We start from the raw sequence: 19,278 nt of genomic DNA, 5'->3' as shown, positions 1-19,278 counted from the left end.
AATTATATAATTTACGTTACACTTCGTATAATATTTACTGACTTTTTATACTAGTATGCATATTCATCTTATGTCAAGCGACAAAAGATCATTTGAGAAAATCTCTTATTACGTGTACTAAAAACTTATCTTTCTTCTTTTTCTCTCTCTCTCTCTCTCGTTTACTCTTTTTGTCAATGCATACTTTTTAATGGAGCAGCGTTTTGTTTCTATCTCTTAAAGTTACTATTGGAAACATTTTGTCCCATAAATTAAAATTAAAAATTTAATTTTTTTTATTCATTCATTTTATTTTTAACTTTTAGGTAACTTTAAGTTATAATGGGTAACGACAAAGGATTCGATACTAAAAAATTCGCCATTGACTTGCTCACCGGTGGTACTGCTGCTGCTGTCTCTAAGACTGCTGTAGCTCCAATTGAACGTGTCAAACTTCTTCTTCAAGTAAGTTTTTAATATTAAATTATAAATAATATTTTTATTAAATATATAGGTTCAAGATGCTTCAGATGCTATTGCTAAAGACAAAAGATACAAGGGAATCATTGATGTCCTTGTTCGTGTCCCAAAAGAACAAGGTATGAGTGCCTTGTGGAGAGGTAACTTGGCTAATGTCATTAGATATTTCCCAACTCAAGCTTTGAACTTTGCCTTCAAAGATACCTACAAAAAACTTTTCTTGGAAGGTCTTGACAAAAAGAAAGATTTCTGGAAATTCTTTGCTGGTAACTTAGCTTCTGGTGGTGCTGCTGGTGCAACATCTCTTTGCTTTGTTTATCCACTTGACTTTGCTCGTACCAGACTTGCTGCTGATATTGGTAAAGGATCAACTAGAGAATTCAAAGGATTGTCTGATTGTCTTATTAAGATTGCTAAATCTGATGGTCCAATTGGTCTTTACAGAGGATTTTTCGTTTCTGTTCAAGGTATTATCATTTACCGTGCCGCTTATTTCGGTATGTTCGATACTGCAAAAATGATATTCGCTTCTGATGGAAAGAAACTTAACTTCTTCGCTGCTTGGGGTATTGCTCAAGTTGTTACTGTTGGTTCAGGAATCCTTTCATACCCATGGGATACCGTTAGAAGACGTATGATGATGCAATCTGGACGTAAAGAACTTCTTTACAAGAACACATTGGATTGTGCCCTTAAAATTATCAAGAATGAAGGTATGTCTGCTATGTTCAAGGGAGCTCTTTCTAACGTTTTCCGTGGAACTGGTGGTGCTCTTGTATTGGCTATTTACGATGAAATCCAGAAATTCCTTTAAATTGTTCTGTTCATTTACCTTACTAGTTTGAATTCTTTGTCGTTTTTGTTTTTTTTCCGATAAACGATTTTTACAATATTTAAATTTTTTTTTTTTTCGTGAAAATGTAATTGTCCTTATCAAGTTTTATTATCTTAAAGTGAAAGTCTGTTGGGATAGTATTTATACAACGGTAATATTTAACTTTAAAAATATTTTTTAATAATTTCCTTTAGATATATTTATTTATAGTATAAATTTATTACTCAAAAAATTATGGATAATGAAATTGTTAAAGAACGTAGGAAAGTCCATGAACTTTTGAAAATTGAAACTGAAATTCAAAAGAAATGGGAGGATGCAAAAGTTTTTGAGTGTGATGCTAGTGACGAAAAAGTTGAGAAATTTATGACAACGTTTCCTTATCCATATATGAATGGACGTCTTCATTTAGGACACACTTTTACTGTATCTAAAGCAGAGGTAAGATAGTTTTGACAAAAAAAAAATATTTAAATTTTTTATTTTTAGTTCACTCTTGGTTATCAACGCTTATTAGGAAAAAAAACTTTGTTTCCATTTGGTTTTCACTGCACTGGAATGCCAATAAAGGCTTGTGCTGATAAATTAGCACGTGAAATAGAAACTTATGGATATCCACCAAAATTCCCAAGTGAAGAAGTCGAAACTAATGAAGTTGTTGAAACTGATGTCATTGCTGAGATAACCAAAGACAAATCAAAAGGAAAGAAATCTAAAGCTGTTGCTAAAGCAGGTACAGCTAAATTTCAATGGGAAATTATGCAATCACTTGGTTTAAGCGATGAAGAAATTAAGGAATTCGCCAATCCAATCCATTGGTTATACTATTTTCCACCAAAAGCTATTATGGATTTAAAAAAATTAGGTATGAAAATTGATTGGAGAAGAAGTTTTATAACAACAGATGTCAATCCATTTTATGATTCATTTGTTTCGTGGCAATTTAGAAAATTAAAAGAGGCTAAGAAAATTGATTTTGGTAAAAGATATACTATTTTTTCACCAAAAGATGGACAACCATGTATGGATCATGATAGATCAAGTGGTGAAGGAGTTGGCCCACAAGAATATACATTAATTAAATTGGAGATTATTGAGAAAACAAAATATTTAAGTGATAAGTTACAAGGAAATGACAAAAAAATTTACCTTGTTGCTGCCACTTTAAGGCCGGAAACAATGTATGGACAGACAAATTGTTATCTTCATCCAGATATTGCTTATTCAGTTTTTTATGTTAATACAGATGAATCTGAAATGTTTGTAGCAACTAAACGTGCTGCAAGAAATATGTGCTATCAAGATATGACAAAGGAATATGGCCATATTCATTTTGTTGAGGGACTTGAAACAATTTATGGAAGAGATTTACTTGGCTGTGGATTAAAAGCACCTCTTACAAATTATAAAAAAGTTTATGCTTTACCTATGTTAACAATTAAAGATGATAAAGGAACTGGTGTTGTTACTTCTGTTCCATCAGATTCTCCTGATGATTTAGCTGCTTTAAATGACTTAAAAAAGAAACCTGCTTTAAGAGAAAAGTATGGAATTACTGATGAGATGGTACTTCCATTTGAACCAACTCCTATTCTTGAAATTCCATCTATTGGTGATATGGCTGCTGTTATTTTGGTTGAAAAATTAAAAATTCAATCACAAAATGAAAAAGAAAAACTTGAGGAAGCTAAAAAAGAAGTATATCTTAAAGGTTTTTATGATGGTGTAATGCTTGTTGGTAAATATAAAGGAATGAAAGCTGCTGAGGCTAAAAAAATTATTCAAGAGGATCTTGTAGCATCAAAGGAAGCTTTAAAATACAGTGAACCAGAAAAAAAGATTATTTCAAGATCAGGAGATGAATGTGTTGTAGCATTGTGTGATCAATGGTACCTTAATTATGGTGATGAGGAATGGAAAAATATGGCAAAAAAATGTTTGAGTCAATTAGAAACATACTCTGAAGATGTTAATAAAAATTTACTAAGAACGATTGATTGGCTTCATGAATATGCTTGTTCCAGATCTTATGGATTGGGAACTAAACTTCCCTGGGATCCAGTATATCTTATTGAATCTCTTTCTGATAGTACCATTTACAATGCTTTCTATACAGTTGTCCATATGTTGCAGGGTAATTTAGATGGAAAAGAATTAGGAAGTCTTCAAATTCCTGCTGACAAAATGACAGATGATGTTTGGGAATACATTTTTTGTTCTAAACCTTATAATCCTAAGACAATGCTTGTTGAAGAATCAAAATTAGCAGCTATGAGAAAAGAATTTGAATTTTGGTATCCTACAGATATGCGTGTATCAGGAAAAGATTTAATTCAAAATCATCTAACATTTTATCTTTTTAATCATGTTGCTATTTGGCCTGACCGTCCAGATAAATGGCCTAAAGGAATTCGTGCAAATGGTCATTTGCTTCTTAACAATGAAAAAATGAGTAAAAATACAGGAAATTTCTTGACTTTATATGAAGCTATAGAAAAGTTTTCTGCTGATGGTACAAGATTTTCTCTTGCTGATGCAGGAGATGGTATTGAAGATGCTAACTTTGTTTTTGCAATGGCTGACGCTGCTATTTTAAGATTATATAATTTTATAGATTTTGCTAAAGAAATTGTTAGTCTTCGTGATAGTGGAAAATTAAGAAAAGATGTTGGTAATTATAGTTTCCCTGATGCAGTTTTTGACTCTGAAATGTCACTTTTGATAGAACAAACAAAAGAAGCTTATGATAAGACAAATTTCAAAGAAGCTTTAAAACTAGGATTTTTTGAATTTCAATCAGTCCGTGATAGATATCGTGAGTTATGTCAAGGAGAATGTAATATGCGAAGTGATTTAATAATGAAATTTATAAAGAATCAATGTATTATTTTATCACCTATTTGTACTCATGTAACTGAAAAAATATGGGAAATTATTGGTATGGAAGGTCTTATTGTAAATGCTAGGTGGCCTGTTGTTGATCAGTCAGATGAAAAGATAATTGCACAAGCAAAATTCTTTGATTCAGTAATGAGAGATTTTAGATTACGCCTTAAAAATCAATTAAATCCAAAGAAAAAACCAGCTAAACCAATTTTACCACCAACTTCAGCTATTATTTATATTGCTGAAAAGTATCCTTCTTGGCAGGGAAAAACTCTTGAGACCTTAAATGAGCTTTATATTTCTAATGGAAATCAATTTCCTGATAATAAAATTATCTCACAAACATTAGGAAAATGTGAAGAATTAAAAAAGTTTACAAAGAAACTTATGCCATTTGTCCAACTTGTAAAGTCTAATGTTGAAGAAAAAGGAATATCTGCTATGTCTGTTTTATGTGAATTTGATCAAAAACAAATTTTAGAAACTAATCTTTCTTATATCTTATCTTCACTTCAATTGAATGAAATAACTTTTAAGGATTCTTTAGATAACAGTGTAGATAAGACAATTGCAGAATCTTGTTGTCCTGGTTCACCTGTTATTCAATATATATTTTCTTCAGAATAGAAATAATATTATGTATACATGAAAGTATTTATTGTTTACATAAATGTCTTGTTAATTTTTTCGTTATTATAACAAATATTTTTTTATTTTTATTATTGTATTTGTTTAATCGATAAATATTTTTCAATCTTTTTAATTGATTCTTATTAATTTTTTCTAGGTTAAATGGCTGCAACATCATTAAAAGTAGTAGAAAATCAACTTGATGAAATAACAGCATTCCAACAGATGGCATCAGCAGGTGTTGGAGGTTTTTTAACATCATTATCAATGAATCCAATGGATGTTGTTAAAGTTCGTCTTCAAAAACAAATGCAACCATTTGCTAATGGGCAATGTTATTTATATTATAATGGACTTTTAGAAAGATGGTGTACTTCATGTTTAAGAAATAATTCAAGAGTAGAAGATTGTGAATGGTTTTCTAGGCCAGGAAATTTTACCGGAACAATTGATGCATTTAAAAAAATAATTCGAAATGAAGGAATTCTTAGTTTATGGAGTGGATTATCAACTTCTATGTAAGATTAATTATTATGTATATATTTATTATTTAGAAATTACTTTATTTAAGAATTCATTCTATACCAACAACAATAATTTACTATAGTGCATATGATTCTATGAATACATATATTAAAAAAAAATACGGTGATTATATTTTAACTCCATTATTTTGTGGTGCTTTTGCCAGAACATTTGCTGTTACAATAGTTTCACCAGTAGAAATGTGTAGGACAAAAATGCAATCAGAAAAATTAAGTTATAGAAATCTTAGTAGGGTTATAAAAGATACAGTATATAAAGAAGGTATTTTATCTCTTTGGAGGGGATGGTCTGCAACATTAAGTAGAGATGTCCCATTTTCAGCTATTTATTGGGTGTCTTATGAAGCAATGAATAAAAAATTAAGACATTTTTATAATATAAAAGAAAAAACTCTTTCTATAAATGCTACTTGTGGTGCAATATGTGGAGCTTTTACAGCAGCAATAACAACACCTTTTGATGTTGTAAAAACACAAAGAGAAATAACATTAGGAAATTTAGAAATAAAAAATCCTCAAATAAAGGATGTTAGAAGTGCATCAATTAAAGAGATATTTGGTCAAATTTGTAAAAATCTCGGTCCATCACATTTGTTTACCGGTGTTGTTCCAAGAATTGCTAAAATTGCACCAGCTTGTACAATAATGATAAGTACATACGAGTATTTAAAAAATTATTTTGTTCATTTAAATATTAATAATAAACAAAATTTTCGTTAATAACATATTTATTAAGTAAAAAATATAGAAAATTGTCATAAAAATATGTACATTTATTTTGCAAAATTAACAACAAGATTACTTTGTGCACTAATATAAAAAATATAACAAACATAAATTTTATAATAATAAAAATTCAATAAAAACTTGTAAATTATTTAATATACAAGTCTATTTATACATATTATTAATTTCACTAATGTGATCTTTTAAATTAGACATTTCATTATTTACCGACGCAAAATATTGTTGAATAGGAGAATCTTGAGCAATAAATTGAAACATTGAACTTACATTAATCGTATTTTGTAAATCTAAATGATTCTCTGGTAGAATACCATTCTTTACCTCTTGATCTAAAATTTTATCTATGTTATGTACTTTATTATCAGTAAATCCATTTAAAAGTCCATCGAATTGATCATTACTATTATTAAAATTTTCACTAAGTTTCTCAATATTAAATTTTATATTACTCCCGGAAGTAGATGCTGTAGTTGATTTTTTTAAAGAACAATTTTCAGTATGATTAGGAGGTAATTTCTCAATTTGAATATTTGAAGAATCATTTGTCTCCGTTAGTTGATCAGATTGAAAAGAATCATTTGATATAGTAATATCAGGAATAAATCCAATATTTCCATTAACATTTGAATTTAAATTATTACAACTGATTACCTCATTTTCTAGAGTAAAGCTTTCTAAAGAACTATCTAAATTAGAAAAATCATTTGTTGCGTAGTGAATTTCTTCATCCCTTGTGCGTTTTTGTGGAGGCTCTTCATCAGAACTATCATTAATTACTATACATTCAATATTTTTTGAGCTACAATTATTAACATTATTTGTGGTACTATGCTTCAATTCATCTTTAAAAATACGTCCAGAAGCACTTGGACAACTTGATATATTACTGAATTCATCGTCACTGTCAATTAGTACAATACTTACATCATCATTCTTCTTTGTTGCAGAAGTAGACTCACCAAATGATAAAATTTCACTACCACCATATAACTTATATTTCATTCCTGGATAAAGTTCAATTCCATCAATAGTTGGATGTTTTTTAAGTACATCCATAAAAAATCTAAATAGTTATAGCTAATAAAAAATGTAAAAAAAAATAACTTACTCATCTACCATAATGTCATTTGGAGTACAAACATGTTTACAAATTTTACATAACCAAGATTCACTGTTCTTGTTAATCTCTATATAATCTTTAAGATCATCTGGAGAAATGTGATTACAATTTTTTCCTCGAAATGGAATTCTTATTGTTTGATAAGTTATAGACGATCGAAGAGGAATTCTAGCACATTCTAAAGCAACATCTCCAGTATTTGACATGAATTTCTTTAAATCACTATCAAATTTCTCAAAAGTTACTTTTTTTCTACTTGTTATTTCCTTACAAATTTCTTCAACTGTTTTTGAATATGCAATGAATATAGCAAAAGCGAAACTTTCATTTTTATTTGCATCTCTATCGTAACGCAATTCAACTTTTATAGGAACATCCCTATTAAAAGGATGAGAAATTTTTACCAGTGCCTCATTTAATACCGTTGGAACTGGTAAACGATTTTTTCTATCAACACTACTATAACATATTTCACGGGGTAAAAGACTGGTAAATTCTTGACCATTAATAAACATTCGCATTAAAACAGGATAGCAATCTTTTAATGGTGCACTTTGCGTTTCCTGTTTGATATTTGCACATCGAAGGAAAAAAGATCTCGATGGTTCCTTACTTTCTTTTGATGAAACAAGTGATTTGGTTAAATCTTTAGACAGTATAAAGTTCAAAAAAACTGATTGGCTAACGTCATTGGCATTAATTATTTTCCATCCAGTTACATTATGGACATCCTTGTAAAAGTATAAATCTTTCATAAGTATGTTTGTTTCTAGTGTCGGCTGACGATTACTTGATCTTGGAACATATTTTGGAGTTGGCTCATTATCAACAAACCCTCCTTGCCTAGATTTTGTTATATAACCCATGGACAGACCTCGTTCAAATATAACATCTATTGCTTTGTTCTGTGTCTTATCTGATTCAAGAAATGTCCTTAACCTCCGTTGTAGATCATCCTTCTTACCACTAGCATTACTGAAAAGTCCATGTAAACAAGATCTTAAATCATCAAGTTTGAATTTGTACAAAACCATTTCCTAAAAAATGTGTTTATTCTTTAAATATTAATATATATAACAACTTACTTTACATTTTACGAGATCTGATTTTTCACTCATTTTTATATTATTAAGAGAAAAAGTTAATTCTAAAAGCACAGTAGAAAAATTTTATAAAATTACAAAAAACACGAACGTTTTATATACATTAAAAAAATACTTTTTTTTATAAAAATAATCTTTTAGTTAACAAAATTTACCGTCCGTAAATACTATAACAAAAAAAAATATTACACATTAAATTTAAAATAGATAAAAAATTTTCTTCAGTTAATAATGATGACGAAATGTACTTTCATATTCTCTAGAATGATACTTTTTAGATGCCATCAATACCGTTTAAAAATTACTTTTACTATGGTAATAATTAATTGCATATACTATGTTCATTTTAAATAATTTGTTTTAATAAAAAAAATACAAATAAAGATTATTAATTGAATTGTACTGAGACTTCTAAAATAATTCTAATGTGTAATAATATTAATTATCTTCACAATTTAAATACTTATAATATTATTTGTTAGTGTCTCACAATAATTCCAACGAAGAATGAACAAATATAAAATAATGAAGATAATCTATCATTCATCATACTACAAAATCGTTAATATTTATTTTAAAAAATGTCTACAACTTTAAACTTTGTTTTATAGATAGTGAAAACAAATTATCTTCTGTAGATTTGTCTTCACATACCAATATAAACATTGAAAAAAGCAAAAACGTATTACTTCCACACAGTTAAAGTTGAAAATTTTTTTCTAAATAAATATTTTTTGTATTATCGAAAAAAAAAATATAATGTAGAAGAAAACATGGCATTAATATCAGAATAGAAGTAAATATTAAAATACTACCAACTAAAAATAAGCCAAAGCAATAGTTTTAAAAAAAAAAGTATACTACATATGATAGTAAGATTTTTATAAAAAAAATCAGCTTAATTATCAATAATACAACATAGTATTGTAAATATGAAACATTAAATAATTTAATAAAGAAACTCTTTTTTTTCATTAATAGTAATATTTACCTTCTATAACACCTAAAGCTAATAATAAATACTATAAAAGAATTACATTATGTTTCTGTAGCTGAGAATGACAATGTCATGTAACTTTTTCTTATTTTACACTAAAGATAATAACTTCTAACCACTATTACTGAACAACAATAAAAAGAAAATTTTGATAAATTGTTAAACATTACACAAATTATTTAAAATGTAAATAGAATTAATATTATAACTTTATTTTAAACCATTATATGTAAGGAAGAAAAAAAGTAATCAGATTAGAAAAAAATAACTATAAATTAAAGGGTAACTTTTAAAATATTAAATAAAATCAACAAAATACAAGTATGATAAGATAAATTATTTAGTTAAAAAAAAAGTAGTAATAAATGCCTTCTTAATGGTAATAGGTAAATTCAGGTTAAGTGATTATCCCCTCCAAATTTATACATGTTATACTAAAATCGTTTTGAGACGATTTATAATTTAAATATATATTTTTTTATTATATTATTATATAATTTAATTAAGGATTTATTTTTAAAAGTTTGAAAGATCAAAATAATTTTTAGAACTGTTTAACTTTATTGTAATTAATATTGTTATAATAGTGATAAAAGATTATGTATGTTAAATAATATTAACTACATTATAATTATTATTATACTAACAAAAAAATTTTTTTTTTTTAAAAAAATATATAATTTAAGAAAGAATAAAAAATAATTAATATGATTAGTATAATAGTACAAAAAATTATTTTCTATATATTTAAAGTATATTTTTTGTTCCACTTAAAAAAAAATGATCAATAGTAATAAAGTAAGTAACATTCTACCAACGAAAAACCACCTTATTTTTTCTTTATTAAATTTATTTTTTTTTAATGTAATTTCATTGAATATGAAAAAGAACATCAAGGTTATTCATGTGTTAATTGAAAAAAGTGTATATATAGGTTAATTCAATTGTATATGAAATATTGGTTACATCAACAGATTATTTACTCATTTTTTAAAAATTTAAAGCAAGGAAATTGTTTTATCAATTACAATTGTAATAATTTTAATTTTTTTATGGTAAAAATAGTTAGAAGATATCTTCTTTTTTCTTTTCTCAGATAAGATTAATAAAAGACGAGAAAAAGAATTTTTAAATTAAAAGAAATGTTTTGTTTTATTTGAAAGTATATGTTTTTAAATTGTTTAAAATACATTTTAAATAAGATTTTTCAAAAGTTGAAGTAGATGATCATGATTATTCAAAATATTTTTGTAATAGTACAAAATAATATTTATTATATAAAAAAATAACAATATTTTTTTTATAAATTTCTAATTATCTATGCATAACATGAAGTTTTATAAATTTTTAAGTTTAAAAAATAGATATATTCTTTTATATATTTATGTTTGATGGGGGGAAAATTCAAATTTTACTATAATTTTTTATTTACAAAAAAAAAGGAAAACAAAAAAAAATTATAAATTTATTTATATAAAATTATTATATATATTATATATACATTTTGTGAGAGATTAAAAATATTTTAAATTTTTAAAATTATTAATAAATAATAACTTTTTTCTTTTAAAATAGTAAATTTATTTTTTAATGAACAAAACAATTTAATGATCTATATTATATTTTATTTACAAAGATGCATCATCTTCATCTGACTTTCTTCAATTTGTGATTTTCTTAATTCATTATATACAATTAACCAAAAAATAACATTAAATAATGAAAATGTTACAGGAAAGATGATTCTTGCTGCTCGATCTATATGACTATCTTTAACATAAGGTTTTAATTTATTTGATTTTCTACTAAGATATAATAATGAAGTTACCGGTTGTTGTGAACAAGTACATATTTCATGATCTATACTTTCTTCATTAAAATTTTGAAGTATTTTCAATCGAACATCTATATAAAATAAAGTATAAATAAAAAATAAATATATTAAATTTACCATGACCTGGATCTGGAAGTGTTGGTTTTAGGCAAACACTATCATACTGAACTTTACCCTTTTTATTTTCTCTCTTTTTTTTATTTTCATTTCTTCGTTTACTAAATGCTACTGCTGCATACTCAAATAATGAAAAAGCTACCATAAGATAACAAAAACCTAAATAAATATCAGCAGCTTTAACATAATTAACAGGTGGTAATCTTCTATTAACTCCTGTTAAAAGGTGAGTCATTGCAAGAACTGTCATAACACCTAAACTTGTCCTACTAGGTGGTGAATCTCTACTTATCCAAAATGCAATCCATGATACAATAACAATTAAAGCAGCTGGTAAAAGTGATTGAATTAAGAAATAACCAGAATTTCTTTGAAAGTTAAACATTATATATAATCTAACATAATCTCCAGAGGATGTAGTTGCCACAACTTTATCTACACAGGTTCTCATAATTAAAAAATTTGGTAATGTTATATCTTTATCAATTTTGTAAACTTCATTACATTGACCTGTCATATTTTTTGATGGAAAATCACACCATGATAGACTAATATCACTAGTTGTGTAAGCATCTGCAATTTGGATATTAAAAGAAATGATAAAAATGTTATATGCATATTGACAAGAAAAGATATATTTATATATATATTTTTTTTAAATTATTTGTTTAGAGGTAATGTGATAAATCTTTTTGACTAAGGGTGCACCTTTTTTTAATTTTTTTAATATTTTTTTTTAATTATTATTGTTTGAAAAAGAAATTATTATTTAGTCATTAAATTCTACATCATCAGCTTCAAGTTGCATTTCTTGTTGACTGAGTATTGTCATGATTGTCCAGTAACCCACTATAAAAAAAAATGAAATAATTAATTAAAAATTATCTTACAATTAAATATTATAAATATAATTGGAAAAACTGATCTTGAACATCTATCAATTTTTGATGGAGTTATCGTTCTACATGTTCTTGTTGCTTTTTTAGCCTTAACAAAAGGTCCCGGCCACATAATATTATCTGGGACAAATCTAGGTGCCTGAACCATTGGAATTGTCCTACAATCACAATCTTCAGGAATTTCTGGATGACTCTTAAAAATAATTATATACCTAAATAATTATTTAATTAAATTTACAATTAATGTTTTAGTTGGATTATTATTATAAGATGAAACATTATAATTTCCAAACATTGGTATTTCAGCTGTCTGAGCCTGTTCCTGTTTTCTTCTTTTTTTATCTCTTTTTTGAGCTAATTTTTTATTCATATAACTGACAACGGCATACTCAACTAAGGAAGCAAAAACCATAACAAAACAAAAGTTAAGATAAACATCTAATCCTTTAATATAACTAACTTTTGGCATAGAATTCTAAAATTAATAATTATATATAATATAAAATATTTATTAAAAAAAATACATTTGTTGTTGTGATTAATGTTGTTTCTGTAAGTACAGTTGTAACACCTAAACCAGTTCTTGCTGGAGAAGATCCCTATAAATATTTGTTAAAATAATAATAATAAAAAAAGAAGAAATAACTTACTCTATCTAACCAAAAACTAACCCAACTAATAGTAACAATAAGTATAGATGGAACAATAATATTCATTAAATAAAAACCAATTTGTCTTGTAAAAGTAATTTGAACTTTTAATCGAATATATGATCCAGAACTTGTTGTAGCTTTAGCTGTTAACAATTTATATGCTGTTCTTTTAAATTGAGGAAGTGAAAAATTGTCAAATTTTACTATATTACTTTCTTCTACACCTCTTTTAGATCCCCAAAAATAGTCAATATCAGCTGTTGTGTAACCATCTTAAATAAAAAGGAATGTAATTAAATTTCAATGGAAGGAAATTATTATGATTAAATTTTTGATAGTTAATTAATAAAAAAAAAAATATATATTAAATTTAATTTTCAATTTGTTTTTTTTTTAATCTATATATCTTGGGCACCAGCATCTTTTTTTTTTTTTTTATTATTTTAAATAAATTTTAGAGAGAGGGAAAAGGTTAATTTAATTGAAATCGGCATCTGTTAATTCTATACCACGAATACTGAAGTAGTATGACCAATAAATTATGTTAAAAATTATGTATGTCTATAAAAAAAATTAATGATATTTCTATATTTATTTATAATGTTTCTTACCAAAGGAAATAAAATTCTTGAATATATATCTATTTTTGATGGATTTCCTATTGTTTTTTTAGAATTTAGGAGAGACGTTTTACAGATTGAAGATGGTATTTGTTGAGATACATCTGAATCTATCTGACCAAAATTTATTGATTGTTGAGGTGGTTTAAGTAAATTATAACAATCACTCTAAAAAAAATAAATATTTATATGAATAGTTATTTATTAAATTTAATTTTACTTGATATCTAGTTCCGTCAAAAAGATTAGAATTTCTATCCAATGATGAATAAAATGGTTTATAAACTGGATGTCCATATAACAAAGAAGGCCTTTTAAAAAATGAAACAGTTTTTCTAGAAAGAATAGAACTTGACAATGATATTTTAGTTTGATGTCTTTGAGCATTTAATTTATTTCTTTTACTAATATATCCAACAGCAGCATACTCAAGGAGAGAGGCAAATACACTTAAAAAAGAAAAACCCAAAAATATATCAATTGATTTTACATATGAAACTTTTGGTACCGAAGACTAAAATATATTTAAAAAAAATATTTTTTTTTAATATTTACTTACATTATTCATAATTGTTGTCATTGAGAGAACAGTTAAAAGACCAAGACTAATTCTGGAAGGACTAGATTCTCTAGATAACCAAAAAGAAATCCAACTAATAACAGAAATAAGTATTGATGGTAAATATATTTGAATTATATAAAAACCAAGATTTCTTCGAAATAAAAATATACACGAAAGTCTTGAATAATTTCCTGATGACAAACTTTCAACCTTTGAACTGACATCAAACGATTTCAATACAAATTGTGGTAACTCAGAGCCGATTTCACCGATCCCTTCTGCTTTTCCTTTTTTTAGAAAATAATAAGATATATCTTTAATATCATAACCATCTAAATTTTTATTTTTGTGTTTATAAATGTATTAGTATTGCAAACGAAAAAAAAAAAAAAAATTAAAAAAAAGTTATAAACTATACAATTTACTTTTTTAATAAAAGCATGCAAATAGATAAATTATATAATATTTTATCATGCCATAATCATTTAAAAACTAAAAGTGCAAAAATTGTTAAGAGAAAGCATCTTTTAATTATTTTGTAAATATTTACTTACCATAATTTTTTTTTTCTCTTACAAATAACAATATTCAAAAGACAATTTCATAATAATTTCTTTATAACATTCATCACCATAAAAAAACTTCTTATCTCATGTACTATATTTTTTCATGCCACCAATGTTTATCTCATTCAGAGAAAAACGAACAACTTTTTTTTTTTACAAACCAATTGAATCAAAAAAAAGAATACTAATTGTTTTACAATATAATAAATATAATCACATTAAATTTTTTTTTTAAATTACATCAAATATATGTGTTTATCTTTAATATATTTTAAAGAAAGACAAAAAAAACTTTTAATAATATTAAAAAAAAAGTGTCTTTGATGCTGGTGCACCCTTATAATCACAAACCATGTGTATAAAAAAATATCAAATAACTACATCACATTATAAATATAAAAAATCACTATTTTTAAAAATCGTTTCCAATAATAAATTTCAAAAAAAAAAGTTTTTTTTTTAATAAAAACATATACGAATAAAATAATAAACTTACAACTTTCAATTTCAAGTCTACATTTCTGAGAATCCATAGGAAATAATTTTAATTTCATTGGACATGTTGCGGTAACTGTTAATCTACAAAAAAAAAACATATTAATCATTATTTAAAATTGATTTTTATTCTTTATCTTTTCAATTATATAAATAAAAATTTTCTATTATCTAATTAATCATCAAAATATATAGATAAGTTGTATATTTTGATGAGGCATATCAAATAATAATTTATGTTAAAAAATTATTACTAAAAATTTTTGACAATATATTATATTCATCATCCTAACTAACAACAGATTGTGGTATTATTAAAGAGGAGATTTTATAATTTTGATGTTCCTATTGTCAGTTAAAATGATGTTTATTTATTTCATAATTAACTATTACAATTTATAATGTAAAAAGTAATTTAGATCTCTTTACACATCTCATATGTCTTTGTTTCTTATCTATAATTTAAGAAATAAAAAAAATAAATATATAGGAAAAAGGAAAATAAGTGTATTATTATATATTTATATATTGTTAAAGAATTATCTCTTTTTCAAGTATATGATATTAAATAACAAGTATATATTATCAAATAAATAATTTAGTTTAAATATTCATTTCAAAATTAAGTGAAATTAAGAAAAAAAAAAACTTTTTGTATCATATTCCAATGAATTAATTTTATTTTATAATATTATTCCTTGTTAATGAAATTTTTTTTTTGCATTAGTTAATAAATATAATAAAATATTTTTAACTTTAAAAAAAAAAACATACCTTTGTGAAGTGAATACCGTTCCATCAGGATCAATTCTTAAAAAAGAGTTATGTGTTGTAGCAGTATGAAAAAAAGATTTCTTTTCATTTGGAAAAAATGTATCGGGTTTCCATAGTTTTTCAAGATAGTCAACACCAACTGTTAATGATTTTATTTCTTTAAATGATTCATCTAATTCTCCAAAAGCTAACCGATCATCTCTCCAAGATTGACGTAGATAAAAATCTAGTGTAAAATCCTTAAGAAAATAATGTTTGATATTAAAGTAATAAAAAATTATATATTAATAACATTATTTCATTATTTAAAGTATATAAAAATAAAATTTTTTTTAATAATTTACTTCTCAAGAAAAGTTAACTTCTATTCAAATTGACATTATTACTTTTTTTTTTCATATGTTCTTAATTATCTTTTAATATTTCAAAAAATAAAAATACAAAAAAAAAAATTTGCTAAATATTTTTCAATAACATAAGGCAAAAACAAAAAAAAAAAAAATAAATCATCCATCAGTAATGATATTTTCAATGACCTTTGTTTTAAAATATTAATACTTTTTTTTTTTTAATATAACAAAAATTCAATAAAAGTAATTGATAAAAATAATTCTTAGTTTAATTGTAAATTAAATCTTTTAATCATACAATATTTTTTGTTAAAAGTAAAATTATGTAAATGTATAATCCATGATACTATTAGTTAAATACATTATACTTAAAAAAGATAAACATTTTTGTTTAGGAAGTTGGTTATATCAAAGTTGAAATTTTAAACAATAATAAAAAAAAAATATTTTTATGTATGAATATTTAATGTCACGTCATGTATTTTAGAAAATTTAATTCTCCTCATGTCTTTAATAATAAATCTTTAAATTTTTTTTTTTTATATATTATTCATTTTATTTGAAGAGACATTTTTATGCGCAAAATATATATGTATATTATTTATTTTTCATATTTTATCAAGTAACAAAGTAGTCTCTTTTCCTTAATATTAAAATATCTATAAAATATTTTTGTGTTTGGGAATAAAAGAAAACTTAATTTACCTTAAATATAATTAATCTCATAAAAATTTTGGTTGACGTAATATATAAAGATATATAAATATATACTTTGGGAGATTAAACAGATGGTCCTAGATACGATAACTTTCTCTCTAGAGTATTATTGTAGTTTTATCTAATAATTTTCTTATATATTTCTCATGTCTTTGAGATGACAAAATTTGATAAAATATAATATTATATTTTATCAAAATATTTAGATTAATAAGAAATTAAAGAAATATACTTACCATATCAACTTCAGAGACTGCTGATATTGAAGATACATGAATTGTTATACCAACATCTACAGGTTTTTTACCATACATAGGACGAAGACGTTTATCATATCTTGAAGGATTAGTTAATTTATTTAAAATATCTGATATTAATTGTGTATCCGGAGATCTGTTACTATTGTCAGATGAAGGTGAAGAGAAACCTTCTATTGATTTGATTAAATAACTTTGAATGGAAAAAAATAGTATAATAATATAAAAATTATTAAATAATAATAAAAAATTTCTTTTTTTTTGTAATATCCTTAATTGTAACCAATTTCTAGAATCTGTAGATTCCCATTTTTTACCAATTTTCATCATATTCTTTTTTGAAAAAAATAAATAAATATATATATATATATATTTAAACCAATTTTTATACAACTTAAATAAATTTTTTTTATTTCTATAACTATAAATTAAAAGCTTTTATATAATTATTGTAATAAAAAAAGGTGTTAAAACAATTAGCTATAAAAGAAAATAACACTTTAAAATAATAAAAATGCGCATCATTCTTGGTTTATAGAAAAGATATAATAAATGAGGTATATAAAATGAAATTGTCCAAAATATATACATAATCTATTAGTAGGCTGGTACATGTTTAGCAAAAAGCATTTTAATACTTCTCTTATTATTTCTTTTGTGTATTTTCTTTACCGATAAAAATTTTTGATATGTATATTTTTCTCCCCTGGTCTGCCACTGGAGAAATGGGTAATGATAGATATGTAAAGGTGAAATTATAGAATGTATATAATGTATATAGAAGATATGTGATCACAATTAATAGCTTTAATATTAAGATTATCTTGAAAGTTATTTTTATTAGTTGATCGGTAAATTAAGGATTAAAAGCTTAATGAAATATATATAGAAATCAAGAAAAAAAAAATTTTTTATAATTCTAATATTTTGCTTTATTTACCAAAATTTTAAACTATAAAATAAACAATAAATATCATTACTATTTTATATGATATATTAAAATAATAAAAATTTTTCTACAAAACTACAATATGATTATGAATAAGTTATAATAAATTTATTTTAAACATGCAAATTAAATCTTAATATATTGATCAACATTTCTTGAATAAATAAATAATTTTATTTATAATAATAAATATTTTATTGTAACTATTCATAAAATATAATATTAAAAAAAAAGTATGTTAAATAAGGCGGACTTTTTATTTTTTTTTTTTTTATATTTATATTAACATAACATTATTCACAATATGCCATATCAAACCACCGCCCATTTTAAATAAAAATAAATATAGTATATATATGTATAACTAACTTTTTAAAATATAAAATAAAATTTTACCATAAAATGATACTCAAGAAAATAAATATAAACTAGAAATTAAACTACCTTTAATTATTTTTAATTATTCAAAACAAATTTCTACTACTAAATAAACATAAAAAAAAAATTATCTTTAAAGAGAAAGTTTTCCTTAATAATCAAACTATATTTTCCTCTTTCCAAGTGTCAATTTTATATATATTAATAGTAATTATAAGAATGTACTTGAATATTAAGAGTATCTTATAAACATTTTGATACAAACTAATAAATATTAAAGCACAGTTAGTTATTTTTATTTTAAATTACCAATATTACATAAAAGAAATTGAAATAATTTTATATTTTAATAGTTAAGAAAAAAGAAACTTCAAAGGAAAAGAACTTGAAGAAATAAGAAATTTAGGATAAAAAAAAAATTATATTTTTCATCATAATACACTTTTTGTTTTTGGTTACTCTCATAAATTAAGATATATATATGTATATAAAAATTGGCATACATATACTTCTTCTAAAAAGATTCATAAATTGTAAGTACTTTTCTTATTGTTTATGATATGAACTAAGATGAATTTTTTCTCTTTAATGATAACACAATAGATTTCATCAATTTTTAGAGAAAACAATTATATATATATAAATATATATATTGCTGTATATAACTACCAAAGATAAGAACCTTTTAGTATTCATTAATATTAGTATAGTGGGAGTCTTCATTTTATATTACTATTCTGAAAGATAATAGAATTAAACTTTTTTTTTTTTTTTGATAAGAAAAA

General features: G+C 24.1%; 5 protein-coding genes across 5 annotated transcripts; 3 read left to right on the top strand and 2 right to left on the bottom strand.

The window, feature by feature from the left end:
• Nucleotides 1-321: 321 nt before the first annotated feature.
• On the top strand, nucleotides 322-1,273 carry SRAE_2000293900 (ADP/ATP translocase 4; the record flags this gene model as incomplete). The annotated part of the gene is made up of 2 exons (XM_024654073.1): nucleotides 322-444; nucleotides 494-1,273. The coding sequence occupies 2 exons, from the start codon at nucleotides 322-324 to the stop codon at nucleotides 1,271-1,273; spliced, it is 903 nt and encodes a 300-aa protein (XP_024507481.1).
• A 255-nt stretch (nucleotides 1,274-1,528) lies between these two features.
• SRAE_2000293800 (Aminoacyl-tRNA synthetase, class Ia domain and Leucyl-tRNA synthetase, class Ia, archaeal/eukaryotic cytosolic family and Valyl/Leucyl/Isoleucyl-tRNA synthetase, editing domain and Aminoacyl-tRNA synthetase, class 1a, anticodon-binding domain and Valyl/Leucyl/Isoleucyl-tRNA synthetase, anticodon-binding domain and Rossmann-like alpha/beta/alpha sandwich fold domain-containing protein) lies at nucleotides 1,529-4,807 on the top strand (the record flags this gene model as incomplete). The annotated part of the gene is made up of 2 exons (XM_024654072.1): nucleotides 1,529-1,735; nucleotides 1,784-4,807. The coding sequence occupies 2 exons, from the start codon at nucleotides 1,529-1,531 to the stop codon at nucleotides 4,805-4,807; spliced, it is 3,231 nt and encodes a 1,076-aa protein (XP_024507480.1).
• A 165-nt stretch (nucleotides 4,808-4,972) lies between these two features.
• On the top strand, nucleotides 4,973-6,075 carry SRAE_2000293700 (Mitochondrial substrate/solute carrier repeat and Mitochondrial carrier domain-containing protein; the record flags this gene model as incomplete). The annotated part of the gene is made up of 2 exons (XM_024654071.1): nucleotides 4,973-5,328; nucleotides 5,382-6,075. The coding sequence occupies 2 exons, from the start codon at nucleotides 4,973-4,975 to the stop codon at nucleotides 6,073-6,075; spliced, it is 1,050 nt and encodes a 349-aa protein (XP_024507479.1).
• Nucleotides 6,076-6,246: 171 nt separating this feature from the next.
• SRAE_2000293600 (SAP domain and Zinc finger, MIZ-type domain and Gamma-aminobutyric acid A receptor/Glycine receptor alpha family and Neurotransmitter-gated ion-channel transmembrane domain-containing protein) lies at nucleotides 6,247-11,790 on the bottom strand (the record flags this gene model as incomplete). Its single annotated transcript, XM_024654070.1, has 6 exons — nucleotides 6,247-7,165; nucleotides 7,211-8,259; nucleotides 8,308-8,369; nucleotides 8,481-8,492; nucleotides 10,979-11,227; nucleotides 11,274-11,790. The coding sequence occupies 6 exons, from the start codon at nucleotides 11,788-11,790 to the stop codon at nucleotides 6,247-6,249; spliced, it is 2,808 nt and encodes a 935-aa protein (XP_024507478.1).
• Nucleotides 11,791-12,042: 252 nt separating this feature from the next.
• SRAE_2000293500 (PHCl) lies at nucleotides 12,043-17,496 on the bottom strand (the record flags this gene model as incomplete). Its single annotated transcript, XM_024654069.1, has 12 exons — nucleotides 12,043-12,122; nucleotides 12,164-12,365; nucleotides 12,411-12,647; nucleotides 12,697-12,771; nucleotides 12,823-13,097; nucleotides 13,335-13,386; nucleotides 13,437-13,613; nucleotides 13,666-13,959; nucleotides 14,005-14,339; nucleotides 15,070-15,152; nucleotides 15,843-16,081; nucleotides 17,146-17,496. 12 exons carry the CDS (start codon nucleotides 17,494-17,496, stop codon nucleotides 12,043-12,045), a joined length of 2,400 nt encoding a protein of 799 aa, XP_024507477.1.
• Nucleotides 17,497-19,278: the final 1,782 nt, after the last annotated feature.

The sequence above is a fragment of the Strongyloides ratti genome, assembly GCF_001040885.1.
Source record: "Strongyloides ratti genome assembly S_ratti_ED321, chromosome : 2".
Lineage (NCBI taxonomy): Eukaryota > Metazoa > Nematoda > Chromadorea > Rhabditida > Strongyloididae > Strongyloides > Strongyloides ratti.
Note: the sequence above shows the minus strand (reverse complement) of the source record. Positions and strands in the feature narration are given on the sequence as shown.